A 22372-nucleotide genomic window follows, 5' to 3' on the forward strand; every position below is an offset into this window, starting at 1 on the left:
GCCAGAAGGCTTCTAGCAGCGGAATTGGCGGCCTGTGTGTTCGCTAAATATTCTCTGCCACTGCCGGAAGTTCATATCCTTGGAGTATTTGCCTAAAACAGGCCCTTTTGAAACTGATTGTTGCAAAAACATAAACAGAAATCTGCAAGTGACTGTTGTGGCTGCGGCCTGAATGTCGTTGTTTTCTGTGGTCGTTGCTCTTGTCCTGCAGTCAGTCATTTTTTTTTTATGTTGTTCAGCGAAAACCATGATTGTGACCTTCCCTGTGCCGTCTCACAGGCTCACAACCAACCACCCTCCCACCTTCTCTCTCTCTCTCTCTCTCTCTCTCTCTCTCTCTCTCTCACTCACACTCACACTCACACACACACACACACACACCCACACCCTCCCCAAACCGTCAGGAAATGTTGTCCGTGACACTTTGGGCTGCGGCAGAAACAGACGGCGCCCAGGTCACGTTGTGCCGCAGTGTGTTTGTTTAGGGCCCAGAATATCGTTGGCCAAACTGGGCCGCTCGTAAAAAAAAAAAAAAACTGCAGGAAAGACTTTCCTGACCCTCCTTCCTTCCAACACTCCTGCATTCCAGCAGCACACCTGTGCTGCTCCGTTAGAGGAGGAGGGAGAGCAAAGCTCCAGTCTGAGGTCAGCGGCCTGGTCTGGTCCGGTCCTGGTCTGTTCCTCCAGAGGCAGCCTGCTTCTGAAGATCCTGATGAAGATGCCGTTCACCGTGGTGGTGCGGTGGTGAGTGCTGTGGCCTCACAGCAAGAAGGACACGGGCGTGTGGAGTTTGCATGTTCTCCCTGTGTCTGCGAAGGGGTTCTCTCAGGGTTCTCCGGCTTCCTCCCACGGTCAAAGAACATGCATGTGAAGTGAATTGGAAACTCTACATCGACCCGAGGTGTGTGTGTGTGTGTGTGTGTGTGTGTGTGTGTGAGAGTGTGTGTGTGTGTGTGTGTGTGAGTGTGGTTGTTTGTCTTTGTTTGTCTCAACCGCTGCGTTTCCATTACGGTTTTTCACAAAATAAAAGCATAGCACCTGCAAAGTGCTATTGCAATTTGCAGGTGTTTCCATTGACACCTGGAAACTGCTGCAGTATCTCGCAGATGAACAAATAAAACAGAACTGTAAAACCTTTTGTTTTAAGGATTTTCCAGTCATGACGTCACTGTCATGTGAAGACGATGACTACTGGGATCTTCACCTCCGGCCGGGAAACAAACCACACACGTCAGTCCTCAACAGTCGTCGGCCCCCAGACAGGATGTCCTGTCCGTGGGCCGGACTGGTCGGACCCAGCGGGTCCTGGGAGGGTCTCTGGGAGGGTCTCTGGGAATGGAAGACGAGCAGGAAGGATGAGCTGTCGCTGGAGAGAGCTTCACTTTCCCGTCCGAGTTGAATCACCTGACTTCTCCGTCAAACCTGGTGACTGCTGACTGGTCGGCGGTGCTGAACATCTTGACAACCCCAGTGGTGCGGCTGCGATAGCCACAATGCCTCAGCCCGCTCCAGTCTGTGTCAGATCACAGCGCCCACGTGGCGTTCGAGGCCTCTGTCAGCTGCCAGCAATTAGCACAAGTCTCACAAACTGTTTTCCCTCGTTCGGGTAGTTCAGTAGATGTACTGCTCATAAATTTTTTTTTTTCGAAAATGAAAAAAACAGGCCGAGCCTTCAAAGATTTTATAAGACACGTCATTTTTATAGCAGTGGCATAGCATAGCATTTACTGCAGCAATTGAAAATTAAAGCCCGACCTTAAAACAAAGGCAGTTGGGTTTTTCGGAGCAGCTCAGCGACTACGAGCCGGCGCAGTGAACCCACCGCCTGCCGTGTGAACAGCAGCAGGAGGGGCCTCACACTCAGCACCTCAGCACTTCGGGCCCGGCTGCACTTTAACTGCGCGCCACTCAGATGTGCGCCGGCGTTTCAATAACAGCGTGAGACGTGTTGAGACTTTGTAGTTTCAAGAGAAGGGTGGCGGCGGCGCTGAGAGCAGCGGAGGCCCGGTGTTGAAGTCAGTGGAAAAACCACAGAGGGCTATAAACAGCTGCTGGCGGCGCCCTCTGCAGCCCGGCGTGCAGCCGACACGCCCTGCTGCTGCTGCTGCTGCTGCTGCTGCTGCTGCTTCTGCTGCTCCTCCCTTCAACAGCTGACGCACACAAAAACACAGGCATCTTTTAAAGAAGACTCAGACGGATGAGGAATTTTTAAGTACGCGAGGGAAAAAGTGTTGACCTAAACTGTTGATTAAAGGAAACGCGGAGACATCTGCGTCTCCCCCCGGTGGCCGGCTGCAGTACAGCTGAGCACGAGCCCCTCCCACTCCCCCTCCCAACCAAACCCAGATGTGCGTCCTAGCATTTATTTTTCCCAATCAACTCTGCCTCCATTTGAAGTTTCAAGCCACTAAAGAAGGCAATTGGTCGGTTGGTCACATGAGTCTTGGCTCCACCCCCTTGGCCCTGTCAATCAAGCATCGGCCAAAAAAAAAAAAAAAAGGCCAAATAAGCAAAAGTCAAAGACAAAATAGTATTTATTTCCATATAGTTTCCAAAAATACAATATAAATATTACAAAACAGAATAGTTACACTTGAACACTGTTAACATTTGGATGAGCTAACCGCGCTAGCATAGCACAAAGACGGGAACCTTTCGCTGCAGGTGTGTGTGGGTTTACTGGCACGATGGAAGGTGGGCGGCGCCAATTTTGGAAGACGACTGTCGAGCACGAAGGTCTCGTTAGCTGTTGATTCATTCATTTCTTGTTTAGCGGCTGGCAAAAGGTTCGTCTGCTTGTAGCTTTTAAATAATGGAAGCGTCCTCTGCGCTCTCTCCTGGTGGTGGAGTGTGTTCAGCGTTTGTCCTGAGTAAATACTTTTTGGTCTCTTGCGGGGAAACGTCTCGGCTCTTCACGCTCGCCGACTGACTGTTCGCTGCTGCTGCTGCTGCTGCTGCTGCTGCTGCTGCTGCTCGGATTCATCCTGCTGCTGCAGAAAAAGACGGCTCGTTTGGACAGAAAAATGACGACAGCAACAACAACAAATGTGCAATGACTGAAGGCCGACTTGTTGCTGAGCTGGTTCGCAAAAGAAAACAAAATGCAGATATGCTTCCTCCCCCTCCTCTCCCTCCCTCCCTCCCTCCATCCTCTCTCTCACCAACAGCATGTAAATATCACGAAGCTGTAAAAACAGACGTCAACTTGCGCCGACGTCCTCCGGAATCCTTCCGCACCGGGTCGTTTTATTGGCTCTCGGCAGTGAGTCACAAGTCTGAACTGCAGGCGTTTCACTCTGAGTCAGTCACCTCCTCATCGTGTTGAAGACCTGAACCTGAACAGCTTCCTTAGAGGTCAAAGTTAGAGTTTTTTTTCCCACGTGTGGATCTGCAGATGCAACAGACAGGGAGTCGTTCTTTGGAAATGTTCTTGGTGATGCGCTGGAAAAATCTGCTTTCCCTCCTCATTTCATCTCAAAGTCAGTATTAAAAAAAAAAAAGAGATTTGTAGTGTGCAAACAAACAGATAGAAAACAAACAACAGAGGGCAGATGGAGGTTTGCTAGACGTGAAATAATTCCCGTGATTGGAGACAAATGGGCTCCTGCAGCAGCCCAGTGGAGATCTGACCCTGTCAGCCCTTTTCCTGTGAGGAAGCACGGCTTGTTTGGAAGCAGCTGTGACCAGTGGGGGTGGGGGAGGGGTGGGGTTCGTTTCTAAAACAGACTCCTGAACATCTGCTCTGGCTGATTGTCTCAGCGCTCCGGCAGCAGCTGATAAAACCTGACGGGAGAAGCAGGAAGTCTGTTTTGTTTTTTTTTCCTTTGGTTTGGGCAGCGAGGAACCAAGCGCACGTCTTCTCGCAAGGTTTTTCTCCTTCCAATTGCACTTGTCGTCGGCCGCTCCTCCTCCTCCTCCTCCTCCTCCTCCTCCTCTTCCTTCTCCTCCTTCAGCACTTGGCCGACGCCGAGCTCCCGCCGCTGGACTTGGAGTCCATCTTGGCCACCAGCAGTCGGAGTTCGTCTCCGGACGAGCGGATCAGCTCCCGGCCCCTGAGAGGAAAAACACGGGTGAAGATGCGACAACTGGCAGGAAGACGTTTGTCTGCGCGGGCAGAGACACTCACACGCTGTACTCCATCCCCACCAGGCTGATGCCGTTGACGGCCAGGATGCGGTCGCCCGTCTTCAGCTTGCGACAGCGAGCGGCGGGCGAGTCGGGGACCACCGACTTGACGTAAATGCCGCTCATCTTCAGCTGAGTTTTCTGTGCCAGGCGTTCACACGGAGAAAGGAAAATTCAATTTCACTCAAGAGTGGAGCCCGAATGTCAAGGTCTGCCCCCTGGTGGGCGGTTGCGGGATAGCCAATTCTGATTAACTACTGATGATAATTCTGATAATAATTCTGATTAACCACCACCGAGGTCAGGCTCTGCCTTGTGAGAAACCCATCCCGTCCAAACATTTAAAAGCATTAGTTTTAGCAGGCGGCTGTAAACAGAGGGCTAAATATGCTCGTTTATCTGGAGCTGTATGGTGTTTTTATTTGAGCGCAGCGTACCGTTCCGTCGACCAGGGCCAGGCCGAGGCCGTGAGGCCCCCTGCGGAGCTCCACGGTGAAAACCTCCTCTCTGTCCTCCTCCTGCACCACGTCCTGGTGCTGCTGCTCGGCCGAGTCTCCGCTGGCTGGACCCAAGAAACACGACACACGTCAGACGAAATTCTTGGTTTCGAGGCAAAGTGTCGCTGATGAGCAACACTTTCTGAGCATTTCTTATTTGCATTTCTACATTTCTTACAAACAAGTGTCAAACTCGCAATGCAAACCTTGAAAAGGAACTACTCGACTCTGTGTACACTAGCAGTCAAAGGTTTGGACGCATACTTCTGATTTCATGGTTTTTCTTTCATTTTCATGACTACTTACATTGTAGATTGTCACTCAAGGCATCAAAACTATGAATAAACACATATGGAAAATGTGAACAATATTACATATATATTTGATGTCTTCAGTGTGTATCTACAGTGTAGAAAGTAGTGAAGATAAAGAAGAAACAGCTGTGTCCAAACTTCTAACTGGTAGTGTAACTATTTCCAGGTTGAAACTGTGGTTTCGAGGTCTTTAGCATGTTAGCATCCCCGCGGGCCCTGAATGGGACTTCCTGTGCCAGGTTACACGTTAATCCCACAACAGTCACATTCCCCAGTAAGTCCGTTCCCAACCCCTCCCCCTCCTCCCACACGGGAGCCCCCCCACACCCCTTGAAAACAAAGCTGCCGGCCATCAGGATTCCACGCGCCAATCCAACTGTAAATTCCCATGACGGCTCGTCCGCGGCTCTTTTCTCTCCTGACATCACGGCCGCGCTGCGACTCCTGGGCCCCAGATTAAAGGATTAGCAAACTATCAAAATAACGTTAGCCGTTAGCCAAGAGCACAACGATACAGCCGGGGCCGCACGAGCGCTGCGGGGGGTGGGGGAGGTGGGCTCGGCTCCTGATTGGCTGTGGAGGAAAAGGTCATTTCCCAAACTTTTGCTCTTTGTAACTGATGTGAGTGTCGGCTGTTCGATCAGCCGTCTGTTTGTCTCTTGATTGTAATTTGATTTAAAGAGTTCATTTTCCTCGACATAATTAACTTTGAGGAAATTGGATTAATTAATTAATTATTGACTATATTACAAATCCAAACCATTTTAATCATCTGACTCCCAAGAAGCAGCGTCAACTGGAGGCGGTTCAATAGTTGAGCGGCTGCCGGTGAGCTCGGTACAGAGTGTCGCTGCCAGATGGTTGATAATCCTCACAAACTCAAACCGAAGGAACTTGGAGAGAAAATACAATGTAGCCGGCGACCAATGAGAGTTAAGTTAAGCTCAAGCAAAGTCTTGGGCTTAAGCCCCTCACTGTCGCAGCACATGGCCACAGTGGGGGGTCTCTGTGTGTGTGTGTGTGTGTGTGTGTGTGTCCATTAACCCTAGCTTGACCCTCTTCTGAAACCTTTATTCTTCTTCAGCCTTTATTTCTTCATCCTGCTCCACTTGTGCTCAAACACACAGTTCAGCCCTCTGTGATGTCACAAAGGGACTGGTTTCTCTCCAGGACGGTGACCACACCCCCTGTCAGGTGTAGGCCCCGCCCTCCGAAGGCCTGCCTGTGTTTGGTAGAACCTTCCAAGAGAAGGTCCCACTCAGAGCTCTGCAGTTTGAGCAGAGGGCTGCAAACACAGGGCTAACTGGTAGTGTTAACTACCCCCCCCCCCCCCCCCCGGGCGGCTCCTCCACGTCTCCGGGACTTTTACCCTGTGAGGTCACAGGCTGGATGATGAATCTAATCAGCGCGGCGCAGGAGGGGAGAACCTCCCTGCGATGACCTCATGATGTAGGCGTCCAAACACAATGAGGGGCCTGGAGAGGAAGCTGCTCCTTCCTTCGCACGGCCGGCCCCGCCCGGCTGGGCCTCGCCACTTCAAATTCCTGACCTCCAGTCAGAGTGAGTGTGGGCCGGGGGAGCTCTTTGATGTCGGGAGGGGGGTGGGGGGGGGATGTGGCAGGTTGGGGGAACCTCTCTGAGGACCAGGAACCGGCAGGGACAAGTATGCAGCTGGTTCACCGGGTCAAGTGACTCAGAGCCGTTCATGATGGGCGGAGTCACAGCGGCGAGGTGAGCGAAGGTTCCTGGTGGCGGCAGGACGAACTCGCCACAGTTTGAGTGTGTGTGTGTGTGTGTGTGTGTGTGTGTGTGTCACTGCAGCCTTTTCAACGTGCCGTCATGTTTGCTTCTCTTTCGTTTTTACGGTTCCTGTTGCCGGGCAAAGGTTTCTGCGGCGCTGCCGCCTGGAAAACTCTCCTTCAGTCCTTCGATCCTCCAGCTTCACCGCCTGTTTGCGTCACAGTTCTGCTCTGTGACTCTGAGTCACATCCATCCTCGACTTTTGCTGCCCACCACTGTGTTTATTGTGACCAATTGTTGTCACTTTCAGCTTTGCTTCTATTTTAATGATCTAAATTTCCTTTACACTTAAATTTTTTTTTTCATCTGATTCTGACCTTCATTTTTACGACCTTTATTTATTATCGCTTATTTTAGTTTTACCTGACACCTTTACTTCAAAAAAAAAAAAAAAAAAGGCTTTTGTCCGCTTTGAACACATTGATTTCATTTATGCCGCCGCTCGTCACCTCTCGCCTGCTGCAGCTCCGCCTCCAGCTCGGCCAGCTCCATCCCCTGCGGCGTGTTGGGTGGCGTCAGCAGGCAGGACGGGTCCAGCGCCAGGCTCTTGTGGGACACCAGGTCGGCCTGGCCCGGCAGGCTGTTCTGCAGCTGCAGGCTCTTCAACTTCTGGGTCAGGACGGCCTCGCAGCTGCTCAGGTCTCCGTGGGCTCCTCGGCCCAGAGCCGGGCTTGGTTCTGGCCCTGGCTCTTGTCCTGGCTCTGGTCCTGGCTCTGGCTCTGGCTGAGCGTGCAGGGAGGGGCAGGTGGGCGGGGGGTCCTGCAGGTCAGAGGTGGAGGTGGGAGACTGGGTTCAGAGGAGCTCAGAGTTCAACCATCAGCAGATGTTTGGACGTCCTGCTCTCCTTCCTGCCGCCGGCAGCTCGTTACCTGGTGGCGTCCGGCTCGGGTTTCTTGGCGGGGCAGCCGCCCGACGAACTCCTGCAGGCGGCGGAGCTGATCAAAGAGCGCCGGCTCGCCGACGGCCTTGCCCAGCTCCAGGTGGAAGGCGCTGCTGGGCAGGATGAGCGGCGGGTGGCTGTCGAAGCTCTGCAGGACGTCGCCTGGAGGAAGAGAAGGCGGCGCGGCGCCAGAGGCCCGGCGTCGTTAGGCTGTCCAGTAAAAGTCTGACCCGGAGACGCTGTGTCAGAAACGTGTAGAGCTGCGAGCTCGTTAAGAGCTGGAAATGAGGAGCAGGAGGGTTTTTGACCGAGGAGAACCAGGAGGAGAACCAGGAGGAGAACCAGGAGGAGAACCAGGAGGAGAACCAGGAGGAAACTGTGGATTTTCAATGAACCTCAGTGGAGAACTGAGGTTCAACTCAACTCCACAAGTCAATAAGCAGGAAGTGGAATCTTCATCCCTCTCTGACTCTGTTATTCTCCTCACTTCTTGCTCAGTGGAGCGGGACTGGGGACAGACTGCGGTCAGCACCAGTGCATCGTGGGAACTCACCCGTCCTGACGGCGTCCTCGGCGTCGGCCGATGATGGCGCCCAGCCGGCGGGGCAGGCTCGGCCGCCGCCGCTGTACTGCCTCAGCATGTGGTGGAGCTGTGCTGCGTTCAAGGCCGGGAACTCGGTGCGGAGAGACGACCAGGACGCCTGAGAGAGACGCGCAGGTCGTAAACGTCCAGACACACAAAGAAAAACAACACAAAACGGCAAAAAAAAAAAACCCACACAAAAACACGACTGTTTGCCGTCACTGTGTCAATGTTGGAGCGCGACAAACAAGAGCTTTCCCATCATGCCCCTCTTCACAAAGTCATTGCCGTCCCTCTCATGTGGCATTTCTGAAGGTCGGTCTGCCTCCAGTGTAAACAGTTTGCCTCCGTGGGGAAAAACCTTCCTCAGTCTGACGGCGGCGGGACGTATTTTCAGTCGTGGTCGCTGTCGAACATTTCTGGGCCTCGTTGTGAAACACTTGAGTTTCTGCAGCAGCAGCAGAAGACCAGCGTCGGATGTTTGCGACGACGACCATGACAGACTAGAATAACAAAGGTTGGACTCCGTCGGGGGGGCCACCGAGGGGGGCGGCCGACCGCAGGTTGAGCATCGCGTTCCCGGCCCTTCTTCTAAAAAGCCAGACTGAGCTGAAGAAGTTTAAACGCCGCTTAGAAAAGACAGAGAAATTTCAGAATGTTTTGTTATGTCTGGGATTTAACGTCGGGCTGCTTCCTAAAATAAAATGACCCTTTGCACAACAAACCGTCCGGCCGGTGTCTTTTACAAGCGGCCGACCGCAGCAGCTTCCGAGAGGGGAGGGAACTCCAGACGTAGGGGGAAAAAAAAAGGAAAAAGAGGGAAAAATGTGTCCTGAGGGTGTGTGCTCGCTTGGCGCCCCGGAGCCACAACATGAGCTCATGCCAGGGCCGAGACCAACGCAGGCCATCTTCCAGACAGCTGGTCACATGGAGAAGAGGCATTGACCTGCAGCAGCTGTTACCTCAGGTGTCCAGGTTCTCCTCTAATTATTCTGATTGGAACGTCTGAAATTCTTGTTAAAGTGCATAAAATATACTGAAATGAAAGGACGATCAATGGGCAAATTAGGTCACTATCAATTAAAACAACATGGGTTCTTAATTGTGGTGAGAGTTGATAGTTTTTTTTTTATCTGTTTCCATTCGGTGGGAACGTCAAGTTAAAGTGAATTCTTTTACGTGAGTTAAAGGTCCAGTGTGTGAAATTTAGCCTGAGATATTGGTAAAATCATTTGGTTTTCCTTCCTTTTGAACAGTTCTTATTTATATATGAGAGTATTCACAGAACGGGGCTCTTGCTCCCAGTTAGGGATGCCATGCCATCTTGCACCGCTGTATTTCTAAGGGAGCCTGGTGTGGACAATCCAGGTCCACCTGACAGCACGTTTTGTCATTCGGATGAACACTCGCATCTTCAAAACAAACCAATGAAGAAGAAAGTGGACGAGGTGTCCAGCTTTGCGTGCGCAGGCCACCGTAGTTCACTGGCAAGCTCGGGAGAGGGAGGGGGAGAGGGTGAGCGCTATAGCCACTTGATGCCGCTGTTTCTTCTCAAAATCTCCCAATATTACACACTGGAGCTCGAAGTTCTGACGCTCATGTTGTGGAATGTTAATCTGAAACCTCTTTTGATGTAGCGCGACGCGGCGGCGTTACCATGTGAGCGCCTCCACACCTGAGCAGCTCCTCACCTGCGGACCAGGTGGACCAGGGCGATTTTGGAATGGAGGGGGTGGGGGGGTGGAGGGGCGGAGGCCGTTCCTGACATGTGAGGAGCTCATTGTGTCCCAGAGTTTTATAAGCGGCTAAGGCGAGAGCTGGGCGAGAGTGAAAACAAGCTTTGAACGGGTCGCTAAGAGAGCGCCGCACTTGACGGGGGGGGATTAGACGGCGAGCTCGGCCCGTTGCCAACCGGCAGCAGGGAACACAAACACGGAGCCAGAAGCCGCTGGTGTCGACCTGTGCGCCCGACTGTGGGAGTCAATCAACATCAAAGAGCTGCTGCTGCTGCTGCTGCTGCTGCTGGCGGTATTTCAGCGCACTTCAGGACAAGTGGGGCTCAGGATGAGTTGTTGGATATCCTGAGCGTGTTGTGTACGCTGTGTATGAGTGACGGCGTGGTGAGTCCGGCCCACGTCATCGCCGCCGCCGCCACTTTGTCCCCCGAGGCCGTTTCCTCCTCCAACGCCGCTGTAACCGTGAGGCGGAATGCCTCGCCAGCTTTGTCCCAGAACTTTACGGCGTCGTTAGTCACGGCCGTCAGAATGTTTGCCAACATTAAGATGCTGTAAACACCACTGCGGGCTTTTGTTTCGGCAGCGGGGAGGTGAGCGAAGGTTCACATTTCCCCACACTGGGGGGGGGGGATTTCTGCGGCCGGCGTAAACATTTACGATGTGAAGCTTCTGACGACAATGAAAACACGGAAGGGAAGTGGACAGAAGGACGGACGCCCTCCCACCTGCAGCAGGGTCTCCTTGGGCGTGGCCAGCAGGTTGACGGCGGCGGAGAGCTTCTGGAAGAAGTCGGTGGCCAGGTCGGCCAGGCCGGTGCTCTGGACCCAGTCCATGAGGAGGTCCAGGTTGGCCCGGATCTGAACACCTCTGGACCACTGGTAGAACCCGGACACAGAGCCTGGAGGAGGACAAGGAGCAGAGTAAGAAATATCGCCCGTTAGCGATGTGTGAGGGCCTGGGGAGTCATTTCAAGGCCGAGCGAGGAGCCCGCAGGTCCCACCTCTCTCCATCAGGGCGTTGAAGAGCGAGGCGTTGATGAAGAAGAAGAGGTAGGCGCAGAGCTGCAGCGAGATGTCGGGGTGCACCTGGAAGGCGGCGAGCAGCCTCAGCGTCTCCTTCAGCACCTCCAGGATGGCGCTCAGGCCGCCGGGCACCCGCAGCTGGCCGCTCTCTGAGAAGGGGTTCCCGTCCAGCAGGCCGGACAGGGCCGAGTACATGCTCTGCGGGGAGACGGCGCGCCTGCGGTCAGTCGCTGCTCTGGGTTGTTGGGGGCTTTTTTTGTGTGTGTCTTTGAGTGTTTGTGTGCCTGCGTCAGCTTTCTAACCAGGAGGGGTAAAAATAAGGACTGCGTGTCGTCGTCTGCTGACCACAGACGGGTGGAGGAAGCAGAGAGCGAATCACATTTTGTTACTACGGAGATTTAAAAAAAAAACCCAGCAAAAAAGACCTGTTTTTGCCTTCATAGTTCAACCAGCTTCAACTGGTTCGAGGCACCGGTGGCGACTGATGTCACGATCCATCAGATGACTCACAACTTGTGTGGTCGACTGTGATTGTTGGGACCTCACCTTCCACGTACGGAAACAAAGCGAGCGCCAAGTTGGCGTCCAAGGCCAGCAAAGGACGAATGAGAGTCACAGAGTGAAACAAACTCCTCCCGACTGTCGCCACCCGCCTGTGTGACACACTTCTCCCATTGTCCCCCCCCCCCCGCTCCTCCGACACACACACACACAGCAACCCCTCCAAGGCCTGACATCATCACCTGCCAGCTCCACTAAACATGACTAGAGGGTGACCTGGCACAAACTGGAAGAGACGGCGATAGCTGAGCATTGGGGGGGGGGGTGCGGGGGGTGGAGGTGTCACCTGATAGGTTACAGTGGAGCTCAGCAAAAATTCAAGAGGTTTCACTGTTTGCTCGCCGGCTTCTTATCGGAGGCGCCTGATAGGGACGGAGCGCTCTGTCCCCGTCTCCAGCAGCCGCTTCTCTGGGGTCAGGCCAGGTCTTTGTTTCTCAGTCTGTGAAAGAGGAAGGCTGCGAGGGGACGCACACCGTCGAGAGTCACAGCCACATTCGACAGGAAGTCAAGTGAACAGCTTCTATTCCGCTCTGGGCTTCCTCTGCGCTGGCGGCAGGGCGTTCCCACGATAACCCAGGCAGCTCAGCGCTGCCGCTCCTCCCTGCACCTCCTCAACCGACAATCACGGCCCGGAGCTGATTGTGAGTGTAAACAAAGACGAGCGACTAAACTGCAACCGCGACAACAACAACGACAACAACAACAACAAGGCGACGTGAATGAGACACACATTAAAGTGCAGGGAGCCTCTTTGCGTGCTGAGTATTGGCTGAGCATTGGCCGAAGTTCTCTTCCTGCTTCCTTCCTCTGACAGCCGCAGTGCCTGCAGCCTGTCAGCCGCCTGCAAACAGCAGGCCACCTGCAGTTAACCGCCTGAGTGTGACAAGACCACACAACTCAAAAAACAACAACTGGGCAACGACAGCAACACAGCGTCTGAAAAGTCAAACTATAGATGTGTTTGCATGAGTTTTTTTTTATACGTTCGAAAAACCACCTCATGAGCGTCAAAACCTATCAGCCATATTTGAGAGGCTTTTCCAAGTGGAGCTGTTTCCATCTCCAGTTTTTTATGACCATATTTAAGTTTTGCACAATTCTAGGGGTCATGGAAACGCAGCTTATGAGAGCGCAGCAGTAGTTTTGACTCTGGTGGACCACAAGGCTGCGACTTGGGACTTGGGCTGCTTGCAGAGTTGACCATCAAAGATGTGTCTGTGTCTAATTGCTCCGCTGCTTCCGTCACTTCAGAGATCCAGGAGAGTCGAGTCCCCTTAGAATTGTCCTTCTGCGCTTCAACCACTTTCACCACAAACTAGCCAGCGCACTGGAGACCCTGCGCGTGCCCTGCGTCGGCCGGAGGAGCCGCGTGGACGAGTCGTCCTGCTCGCTATCTGGCCGGAGTCAGGAGTCGCTCTTTTCCAGACCCGCTGTCGTGTTTTTCTTTCTGGAAAACGGAGCACGGCGGCTGTTTACACAGTCCCGCTTCCTGCTTCCTGCACGCGACCCTAACCTTTGTGAGATAGTAGACGGACTGCTGGAAGGTGAACATGATGACCTCCTCCAGGACCGTCATGGCCTCCTCGCAGGCCACCCGGGTGGACGACACCTCGGCGTCTGGCAGACCTGGGAAAAAAACAACCCAAAATGAATTGACGATAAATCCAGACAGGGCGCTCTGGGCTTTGCCAGCCGGGCCGACGGCCAGCCGACCCACCTGCGTGGTCGTGCTCCCGCCTCCAGGGCAGCAGCTGAGGGACGTCGTGCTGGATGAAGTGCAGCAGCTCGATGGAGTTGGCCATCCACAGCAGCAGCGGCTGCAGCCCCGGACTCAGCTCGTCCACGCTGAGCAGCTGCAGGGGGTCCGGCTGCTGCTGCTGCTGCTGCTGCTGCTGCTCACCGCAGCTCCTGGTGCAGGCAGAGAGACCCAGGTTAGAGCAGCAACCCACCAGTAGGGCGGCGCTGAGCCGCGGGGAGGACGGATAGAGACTGGAGGTGAATCAGCAAAGTCATTCGACACTGGCAAATATTATTCTGCGGCAACCCGAAAAAGTGCTTTGGAAAATTTTAAGCGTTAATTATTTATTTATTCAACCGCAGTTTTTTATTTTTTTCCCGTCAGCCGACAAATGTTGCTGACTTCCGTTCCTGGCGTCGGCTCGCTTCCTTATTTGTTCGGGAGTCGGGAGCCAAATGGTTTTTTGGACGTGCAGATTGTTTCATTTGAAATGAGTCACTGCAAGGAAAAAAAAAACCCTGTGTAGTGAATCAGAACTGACATGTTTCTGATAATCCAGAGAGCCGTTTCTATTCCTGACCCCTCCCCCTTCTTGTTAGTTTGACCTTTGACCTGTGGCCTTTTTAACTGCTTTAAAAATAGACGTCATGGTGGAGTGTTTTTCATTCTTTGACTCGGTGATGTTGTTGTTGTTGCACCTGCTGCCTGCTTGGCTGTTGGTCAGTGAAAAAAAAAGATCTTTTTTGTGGAGAGGCCGGCAGAAACATTCCCAACAAATTGCAACAAAACAGTGACCACCATTCAACAATGATTTAAAGTGGATTGATTTTGGTTTTGCCTTTTAAAGAGTAAAAAAAAAAAAAGATCAGCTTCATTTAACTTGAGCTTTTTTTCTTTAACTTATTTCCAGAAGATCTTATCAGTCTGACTGGAACCAGGCCGGATGTGAACTGTCTTGCTCACAGACGACCTCCGACCCCTTGGCTGACCTGCTGGCCGGGGCCGTGTCACCAGGCGGCGCCGGACACTAAAGCGAACCGACTCGGGGGCCTTTAAGAAAACTCACACGCTGCAGGAAACCTGCTTTTACGTGCGAGCACACAGTGGGGAAAAAAAGCAGCTTCTCCTGGACGAGCAGGAAGCTGTAAAGCCAGACAGTAAAACTGGAGGTGTTGCTGTGTGCCGTGTGACCCAGCAGCAGCAGCAGCAGCAGCAGCAGCAGCAGCGGCTGCTGGTTTATTTCTGGAACCTTCTTAAAATGCGTCTACTCACGTTTCGGTCTGGACGGCTGCGAGCTCCTTCGTCTTCTCCTGCAACGCACAAGAGAAGGAGAAACGCTGAAGCTCTGCTGGCGTGATGGAAGACCTGACCTCCCTCCCTCCCTCCCTCCCTCACTCACCCATGTGACCTGCTGGATCCCACTGGCCACCCGCAGCAGCAGCTGCCTGAACTGAGCCGGCTGGAAGGTGGCGGCCGAGTGCTGGATGCAGAGGCTGAGCAGGAACGCTGCTGTCAGCTTGGGTACGTCCCCGCCCCCGCTGGCGGCGGCGGCGTCCGCCCTGTCCAGGATCTCCTGCAGGACCTGGTCCTCCTGCTCCGGCTGGTAGCTCAGCAGGGCCTCCGTGCCCTCCGGGTCCCTCCAGCGCGGCGGCGGTGGCCTCCTGCTGCTCCTCCTGCTGCTGCTGCTCCTCCTGCTGCTGCTGCTGCCGCTGCTGCTCCTCCTCCTGGGCGACGTCCCGTCCTCGACCGCCGAGCCGCACGACGCGCAGGACGACCTGGAGTCCGAGTCCAAGCTGGTCATCCAGGAGGGAGCCTGCGGCGTTCCCGGCGCTCCGGTGGGGTCCTTGAACATGAAGAGGTAGTGCTTCCCCAGGCCCACCAGGTCGCCGGGGCTCAGCTCCACCTCCTCCTCCTTCAGCAGGAGGCCGTTCCTGGTGACGGGAGCGCCGTGCAGCGGCTTCAGCAGCGTCACGGTTCTCCTCCGGCTCCTCCCCTCCCCCTCCCCACGCTCCTCTTCCCCCTCCGGGCCGCTGGAGTCCTGCCGCCGGACGCAGCAGTGCTGCGGGAGCACGTCGGGGGCGAAGAGCAGGATGTCCACCTTCAGCCGCTCCTCGTCCTCGCCGGTGCTGTGCTCCCTGCAGCAGCCGAAGATGGTGGAGGTGCCGCTCATCAGGTAGATCACAAAGTCCTGCAAACAGGAAGGAGGTGGAGGAGGAGGGGGACGAGGAGGAGTTGGAGGAGGAGGAGGAGGGGGAAGAGGAGAAGCTGATGAATTCAAGTCATCATCGCAAACACGACCTCAACACAAGCTGTGTTTTCATTACCTCTAGAATTGTTGTGCAAAACCTAAAAACTGCTGATGGAAACAACTCAACTTGGAAAAACCTCTCAAATGTGGCTGAAAGGTTCTTGATGCTCTCATCAGGAGGTTTTTCCGACGTATTCATATCGAGGAATATCGCAAAAGTGTCATGGAAACACTTTTCTCGCATTGACACATCAGCGGACGTGATCGGTTCACTGACCAGTGAAAATGGCGCGTTCTGATTGGCCGGAGGAGGTCATCGCCCGCTGCTCTTCTCTGTCTCCTGATGAGAACAGCGGCAACAGCAGCAGTGCCATCCTCCTCACAGTGGCGTCTCGCTGGACGCAAATCGCTCCTTGCAGTCTATTGAAATTTTCAAAATATCGCTTTTATTTTGCGAAAATCTGTCATGGAATTGCAGCTGGTGTTGTGTCGCCCTGCCGTGACTCTTGCTCACTCAGTTGACCTCGCTGGCCTCTCGCTAAGTCCAGACACCTGCACCTGCACCTGCAGCGCAGCGCAGCCAACTTCTACAATGTTGCGTAACCGCGGCTGTAATCCCGCAGTCTGGGCAGGAACGTGTGGGACGGGATTGGTTCTGTGGCGTTGGAGCGCGGCCAGCAGCGCCGGCGCCGGCGCCGGCGCCGTCTGAGATGCGGTTGACCTCGGGTCGGCCGCATTTAAGACCGCCGAGTCCTGAAGGGACACCTGGAATAATCGGTATCTGTCGTGGCACCGCTGCGTGCCAGAGGTCTGAGGTGTGGCGTGGCTGCGGACGCTGACTGCAGGAAAACACTGTGGCTCGCTAAGCAGGAATAAAAACGGGTCCTTGGTTGTGTTGGTGGCTGAACTCTGCTGTTTGTCGCGTTCCTTCTGCGCTCACACTAACATTAGCACGGCCGTTAGAGCTTTTCTGCACCGTCAGCGCAACTCCCCCACACAGGACAAACAGCGCTGCGGGAAGGCACTTCCTGTTTCTGGGGGGAGGAGGGGAAGGGGGGGGGGGGGGGGGTGGCTGCGGACAAAATGAAAAGTGTCAGCAGCACAAGCTGCGTTTGGACAAAGTCTTTGAAAGACTAGAACGATGAAAAAAAAATCTTCCGTCTCCTCCTCCGTCCAAACACAACGCGCCATTTTCACTGCTCAGTCAACTGGTCAGTCAACTGGTCAGTCAACTGGTCACGCTGAATGCGAAAAAAGTGTTTCCATGACACCCCTGCGATATTCCTCTATATGGATACATCTGAAAAAGCACCTGATGAGAGCGTCAAAACCTTTCAGCCACATTTGAGAGGTTTTTCCAAGTTTCGCAGTTTCCGTCACCAGTTTTTCATTGCCATATTTTGGTTTTGTGCAAATCTAGGGGTCATGGTAACGCGGCTACTGACAGCTACGGCCTGGACGTCTGGATCAGACCGGTTCCCGCCTCCTGCTCTCAGAATAGCTGCTGAGTGGCTGATCCTCCTCCTCCTCCTCCTCCTCCTCCCCCTCCCCCTCCTCCTCCTCCGCCGCTCTAATCTCCTGGCCGCTGACACCCTGAGCAGGTCGGCTCCTGGCTGGGCAGGTGAACACTGTGTTCCTCACGCAGGCCAGCGTCGCCAGGTCCCGCAGGGCACCTCGCCGACTCCGCTTCCTGCCTGCCCTCTGCAGGAGATCCCCTCTGGGGGGGATTTTCTCTGCCAGGTTGTGACAGCGAGACGTTCAATCCCACTCTCTCATGCCCTTGTTTACATCAGGTCGCCTCCCGCTAAGCCTCTGTTTGGCACCAACATGATCACGACACTCAGGGCAGCTCTAAGGTCTTTATCCAGTGAGTGACTTCATGCAAATCCGTCCACGTTGAGGAAACAGTGAAAGTCTTTGAACCCGAGGAGCCAATATTACACCACTTTTCACACCTTTGTCTGTATATCTGTAGCCATCTGTTTACAGCTGTCTGCTGAAAACACATGTTTTGAAAGGGGACACGAACGAGGCGGAGCCAACACCTGGCTTGGGCGTGGTCAACAATACAGGGAGAGGTCTCCTAACCCTTTGTGACATCAGAAAGTGTGGTTTCCTTCAATCTGCGCGTTTGTAGAAGGACCTTTGCCATCTCTGGGAGCTGCACAGGCGGGATAGAGACGGTTCCTTACAAATGGAAGAACTGGCCATCCGTCGGCCTCCAAGCCTGCAGAGGGCAGCACTTACAGAACTAACGAGGGGATTTTATCGCTCTCAGATTGTTGCTTCTTGGGGTTTTTATTGCCGTCGCAGAGCAGGAGGGGTCGAAGCTAATTGGCTAGTGTGCTAAATTTAAGGAGAACGCTCAAGACACAGACCGGAGAAAGCGTGACCTTTGACCCCTCACCTGTCGGTGGCTGTAGCCCTGCAGCAGCAGGAAGTAGGGGAAGTCAAAGGGCGGGTGGATGGAGTACTGGGTGGCGTTGTCGTCGCTGCTCTCCGTCTCCTCCTTCTCCTGCCCCAGACGCAGCACCTCCTTGTCGGCCTCCGCCTCCGGGTCCTCCCTGAGGGCGGGGCTCTGCCGCGCCCGCCCCGCCTCCTTGCCCATGGCCGACAGGTCCATCTCGCTCAGGCTCCGCCACATCCCCAGCCCGTCGGCGTCCTCGCCGCTGCCGTCCACGAAGAGCGAGGCCACCCTGGAGCGACCCTTCTGCAGCTTCCGGGCCTGAGCGTTGAGTCCTGGGGGCGGCACAGAGGGTGAGTGGGTTCTGCGTTTTTCTGGAATCTTACTCAAGTCAGTCGGCTGTCAAAACAACCGTGCCGCTAAGTTCCCTTGTTGCGCTAACTGGTCGCTCAGAGAAGTTTATCCAGGTAAATTCCAAAGCCGACGGAAAATACGTCAAATCTCTCCGCTATGAGTTTCTCAGCACCGTCCATCGCTGCGTTTCCATGACCCCGAGAATTGCACGAAAACCTAAATATGGCCGTCATAAACTGCTGATGGAAACACCTGAACTTGAAAAAAAATGGTGCGTTATGATTGGACGGAGGAGGAGTAATTACAAGTAATCAAAGAGAAAAATACGTAAACAAACAAAAGCAAACGTAAAATAATTACGGCTTATGCGCTTCACACCGTTCAATGGAAACACCTGCAAATCACAATTTAGAAATCTTTAGAAATATCGCTTTTTATTTTGCGAAAAAAAAAACCTCATGGAAACGCAGCTGATGAGCACAGGAAAAGCAGGAGCAACAATTCCAACAACATTCATTCAGAGAGGGAAGCGAACACCAAACAGCGTTCCCATCCGGTCATCATCACAGCCGTGAGTCAGTCAGACCCCCACCCCCCCCCACCCCCCGCGAGTGAGTCTCCGCCCACCGGCCTCCACCGCGAGCCGCTGCCGCCACTCTCACCACCTGACAACCGCAACACAAACACCATTCAGCTCGTTCAGAGCCGTTAAGCGCCGTGGAATGTCCACAGCGGGGCTCCGGCTCTTATCAGCTGCTGTGGAAATGACTCGTTTTGCGACGAGCTAAACAACCCGTGGCGGCGGCGACGACGGGGAAGCGTGACGTGAGCTGTGAGAGAGGGGGGGGGGGGGGGGGGGCTCTCTCTCTCTCTCTCTCTCTCTCTATCTATCTATCCATCCATCCATCCATCCATCTCACCAAACCGACCCGCTAGACAGTTGTCAATAAGGGAACGTTCTACAAACAGGAAGCTACGGCTGCTAGTAAAAAAAAAAAAAAAAAAAAAAAAAGGTCAAACAAGTTTTGGGTCATTAAAACTATTTGGTGTTTGAAATGCAGCAACAGCATCCAGACCAGTGAAAATCAGAGGGCTACGCAGAAAGCGAGCCGAATCCCAACGTCTCATTAACTCTGGAGTTCATTCGGCAGGGTCACAGCGCGGTGCGCACTAACATGTTCAGCTTCTGTCAGGAAGGAAAAGCACTGAAGCACTTCCAACAACAACAACAACAACGACGACAACGACGACAGAGTGAAACTGTGACCCGTGAGAGCGACGCTGTCTATCAGCCCGGTGCAGAGAGGGGGCGCCGCGCCAAAGTCAACGGGCCGCAGGAAGTGAGCGGCGAGAGGACCTCACGTCACCCCCCCCTCTCTCGCCCTGTTTGACGGAACCATAATGGGCCCTCGCAGTAAAACGCAGATAAGAGTGGGAGCCTCGGCCGACCCTTTGTCTCCTCCCGATCTGTGACTCCTCCCACGTCTGTCCCCTCCACCCCGAGATAAGCGGGACAGTGATGCCCGCCCAGGAAAAAAACTCCCCCCCCCCCCCCGGAGCGGCGGCTGACCTGCCGTGACGGTGTCCCGCTCCCGCACGCTCTGCTCTTCCACGCTGGCCCTCAGCTGGATCTCGAAGCGGCGGGAGAAGCCCTCCTTGGGCTTCCAGAGCGACTGCAGCAGGAGGGGCCTCTCGTGGTCGCCCACCACCCGGAAACACTCCCTCCTCCAGGGGCTGTCGGCCGCCGGCTGGCCGATGGCGTCGCACAGCACGTAGTCGGAGGCGTCCTCTTTCTCCAGGCAGTACCTGGGGGTCACCAGAGGAGGGGGTTATACTCTCAGCCGCATCTTCCTCTGCCCTACAATCATCCTCATCATCCTCATCATCATCATCCTGCAGATGCTTTCTGAATAATTTTAGTGAACTCCTCAGAAATTAGAAACCTTTACTTCATCCAAATTCAAGAAATTCTGCCACCGAGCCCTTTGTGACATCATGAAGGATTCTGATAAGTGACACCACCTACTGCCAGGTGCTTTGGCCCCTTTTGCTCCCTTCTGGACACATCTAAAGTCTAAAAATCCACCCGTTTTGGCTGGAGGCTGTAAACAGAGGGCTAAGTACGTTGTTTTCTTGAGATCCAGATCGGGTTTTTTTGTTGGTTTGGATGAAAGCAAAGCAAGCATCTTCAACTCGTCGTACACGTTGAAGAATCTCCTCCTGAACAGATCATCCACTCGTGCGTGAGCTCTGTCTCCTCACCTCTCCAGCGCCTCCTTCACCAGCTCCTTGGCGCTGGACTGCGTGTTGGCCAACACGCTCTTGTAGTTGGTGCCCTGGCAGATGTCGCTGCCGAAGATCTTGAGGATTCCGGGCACTGACGGCTGGCTGGAGAGCTCGGCGGGGTCGTCGGCCGCCCCCTGCTGCTGCTGGCCGCGGCGCTCCCTGTCCTGCAGGCTGGGGCTCTGCTTGAAGACGGTGGAGAACCTGTTGTTGTGGCGGCGGATCTTGCTCTTGGCCGGCTGCCGGACGCACACGCTCTCGGCCGAGCGGACCGTGCTGTCCGAGGTGTTGGACCTGTCGGCGTGAAGAGGGCGATTAGGACACTGCCTGACTGGTGCAGCGCTTCACAACTCAGGATGTGCTGTTGTATCCAAATTAGGATCGACTCCACCAGGATTTTTTTTTTCTTTTTTTTTAACTGAAAACAGAGCGCTAGCAGGCTGGCAGTAGTTAATAGAACACCAGTGTTGCTGATTAATCAGGTTTAGTCCTTATTTATAGGGAAACGGGGAGAAACCTGTAGAAATTGACAGTCTAACAATCATGAAGACATTTAAATCCATCTTATAAAGTCAATAAGTGGGGGAAATGATCAATCATCCCAAAGTTAAACAATGACAGTTCAAACTTTGGCAAGCTCAACCGAGTGATCTGTTCATTTTGATTTGGAAGCCAGTTTGTCCGCTGAAAAGAGCGGACAAACTGGCTCTTTCTGATGTCCACACGTCGCGTTTTCTACTTCAGACACAGTTTAAACCTCATCAAACCACACTACCGCGGTACTGGTCGAACTGGAGCTGCGGCCGGCGACTTACTGGAGCGATCCATTGCTGGGCTTCCTCCCCAGCTTGGCCAGTCTCCTCTTCGGGGAGCGGATGAGCAGACCCACCGGGAAGTTGAGGGGCTGCTTGTTGCCGAGGCTGCTTCTCTCTTCAGAAATCATCCTGGTTTTATTGTTGTTGTGGGTTTTTTTTTTTTTTCAAATAAAGTTTGATTTGTTTGTTTTGATTTTTAACCGACACAGCCAGTGACGCAGCCGCGGACTGGAGAAACCAACATTCTTCGCCGCCTGCGGAGCCTCTCGCTCCGGAAAGCTGCCGGGACGAGCAGAGGTTCTCCCAGGGGACGAGGAGGGACGACACAAAAAAAAACAACACAACACTTGAAAGTCAAAGAAGTATCCGGTTAAGTGAGTCCACGAACTCCTCCCAGGGCCGAGCAGGAGCCGAGGCGGAGGTTGTTTCGAACGATAGTTGAATTCCCAGGCAGATTTCAGTAGGAAGAAGAAGAACTGCCGTTAAGTGTCGCGCGTCCAGCTCACTTTGCCCCGGTGATGAGCTCCGGGCCGGAGAACTGCCGTCAGTCGACCCATGCTGGAGCTCCGAGTCCGGCTGGCTGGGAACCGTTAACTGCGTCCGACTGAGAACTGGTCTGCGGAGTGAGGAGAGACTGGCACCACCGACCTGCCGCCCGCTGCTGCTGCTGCTGCTGGTGGTGGTGGTGCAACTGGTGACGTCACAGCAAGAGGCGGGGCCAGGCGCGTGCGTGTGCAATTGACATCAAAGCGAGAACGAAGACACGAGATCGTCATACTCGGGCGGTATTATTGTTTATTACTGTTAATTATTTTTGTGTATACAGTGGTTCCTCCAGTCAAAATGCGTTGGTTTGAGTTCCGCTAGCAGTTTACACACACACACACACACGCGCGCGCGCGCACACACACACAAGGCGGCTAAATCGCTGCTCAGCCGTGGAGCAGAGCAACAGGTTACTCGCCATCGTGAGAATGCAAACACCTCCATCTAGTGGCCGCAACGCTGAACT

At 54.0% G+C, this 22372-nt stretch overlaps 1 protein-coding gene across 1 annotated transcript; it reads right to left on the minus strand.

Annotated features, from left to right (window-relative positions):
* Window positions 1–2516: 2516 nt before the first annotated feature.
* Window positions 2517–22013, minus strand: LOC142881430 (ras-interacting protein 1-like). The gene is made up of 16 exons (XM_076015715.1): window positions 21361–22013; window positions 20525–20839; window positions 19833–20068; window positions 17912–18243; window positions 14656–15444; window positions 14529–14566; window positions 13236–13426; window positions 13032–13144; window positions 10936–11155; window positions 10661–10833; window positions 8170–8317; window positions 7606–7778; window positions 7186–7495; window positions 4563–4687; window positions 4127–4266; window positions 2517–4052 (listed from the first exon to the last, which is right to left on the minus strand). Exons 1-16 carry the CDS (start codon window positions 21486–21488, stop codon window positions 3950–3952), a joined length of 3534 nt encoding a protein of 1177 aa, XP_075871830.1. The 5' UTR covers window positions 21489–22013; the 3' UTR covers window positions 2517–3949.
* Between the last annotated feature and the right edge of the window lie 359 nt (window positions 22014–22372).

The sequence above is a fragment of the Nelusetta ayraudi genome, unplaced genomic scaffold (genome assembly GCF_046127955.1).
Source record: "Nelusetta ayraudi isolate G7.1 ecotype Tasmania unplaced genomic scaffold, CSIRO-AGI_Nayr_v1 ptg000195l, whole genome shotgun sequence".
Classification (NCBI taxonomy): domain Eukaryota; kingdom Metazoa; phylum Chordata; class Actinopteri; order Tetraodontiformes; family Monacanthidae; genus Nelusetta; species Nelusetta ayraudi.

Bases quoted from the DNA above. Each gene is read 5' to 3' on its own strand.
- LOC142881430 (XM_076015715.1), bottom strand. From the start codon at position 21,488: ATGATTTCTGAAGAGAGAAGCAGCCTCGGCAACAAGCAGCCCCTCAAC. The intron at 13,427-14,528 runs GTGAGTAGACGC...TGCCTGCACCAG, and splicing joins GCAGCCGTCCAGACCGAAAC to GAGCTGCGGTGAGCAGCAGC. The intron at 11,156-13,031 runs GTTAGGGTCGCG...GTCTCCCCGCAG, and splicing joins CCGTCTACTATCTCACAAAG to AGCATGTACTCGGCCCTGTC.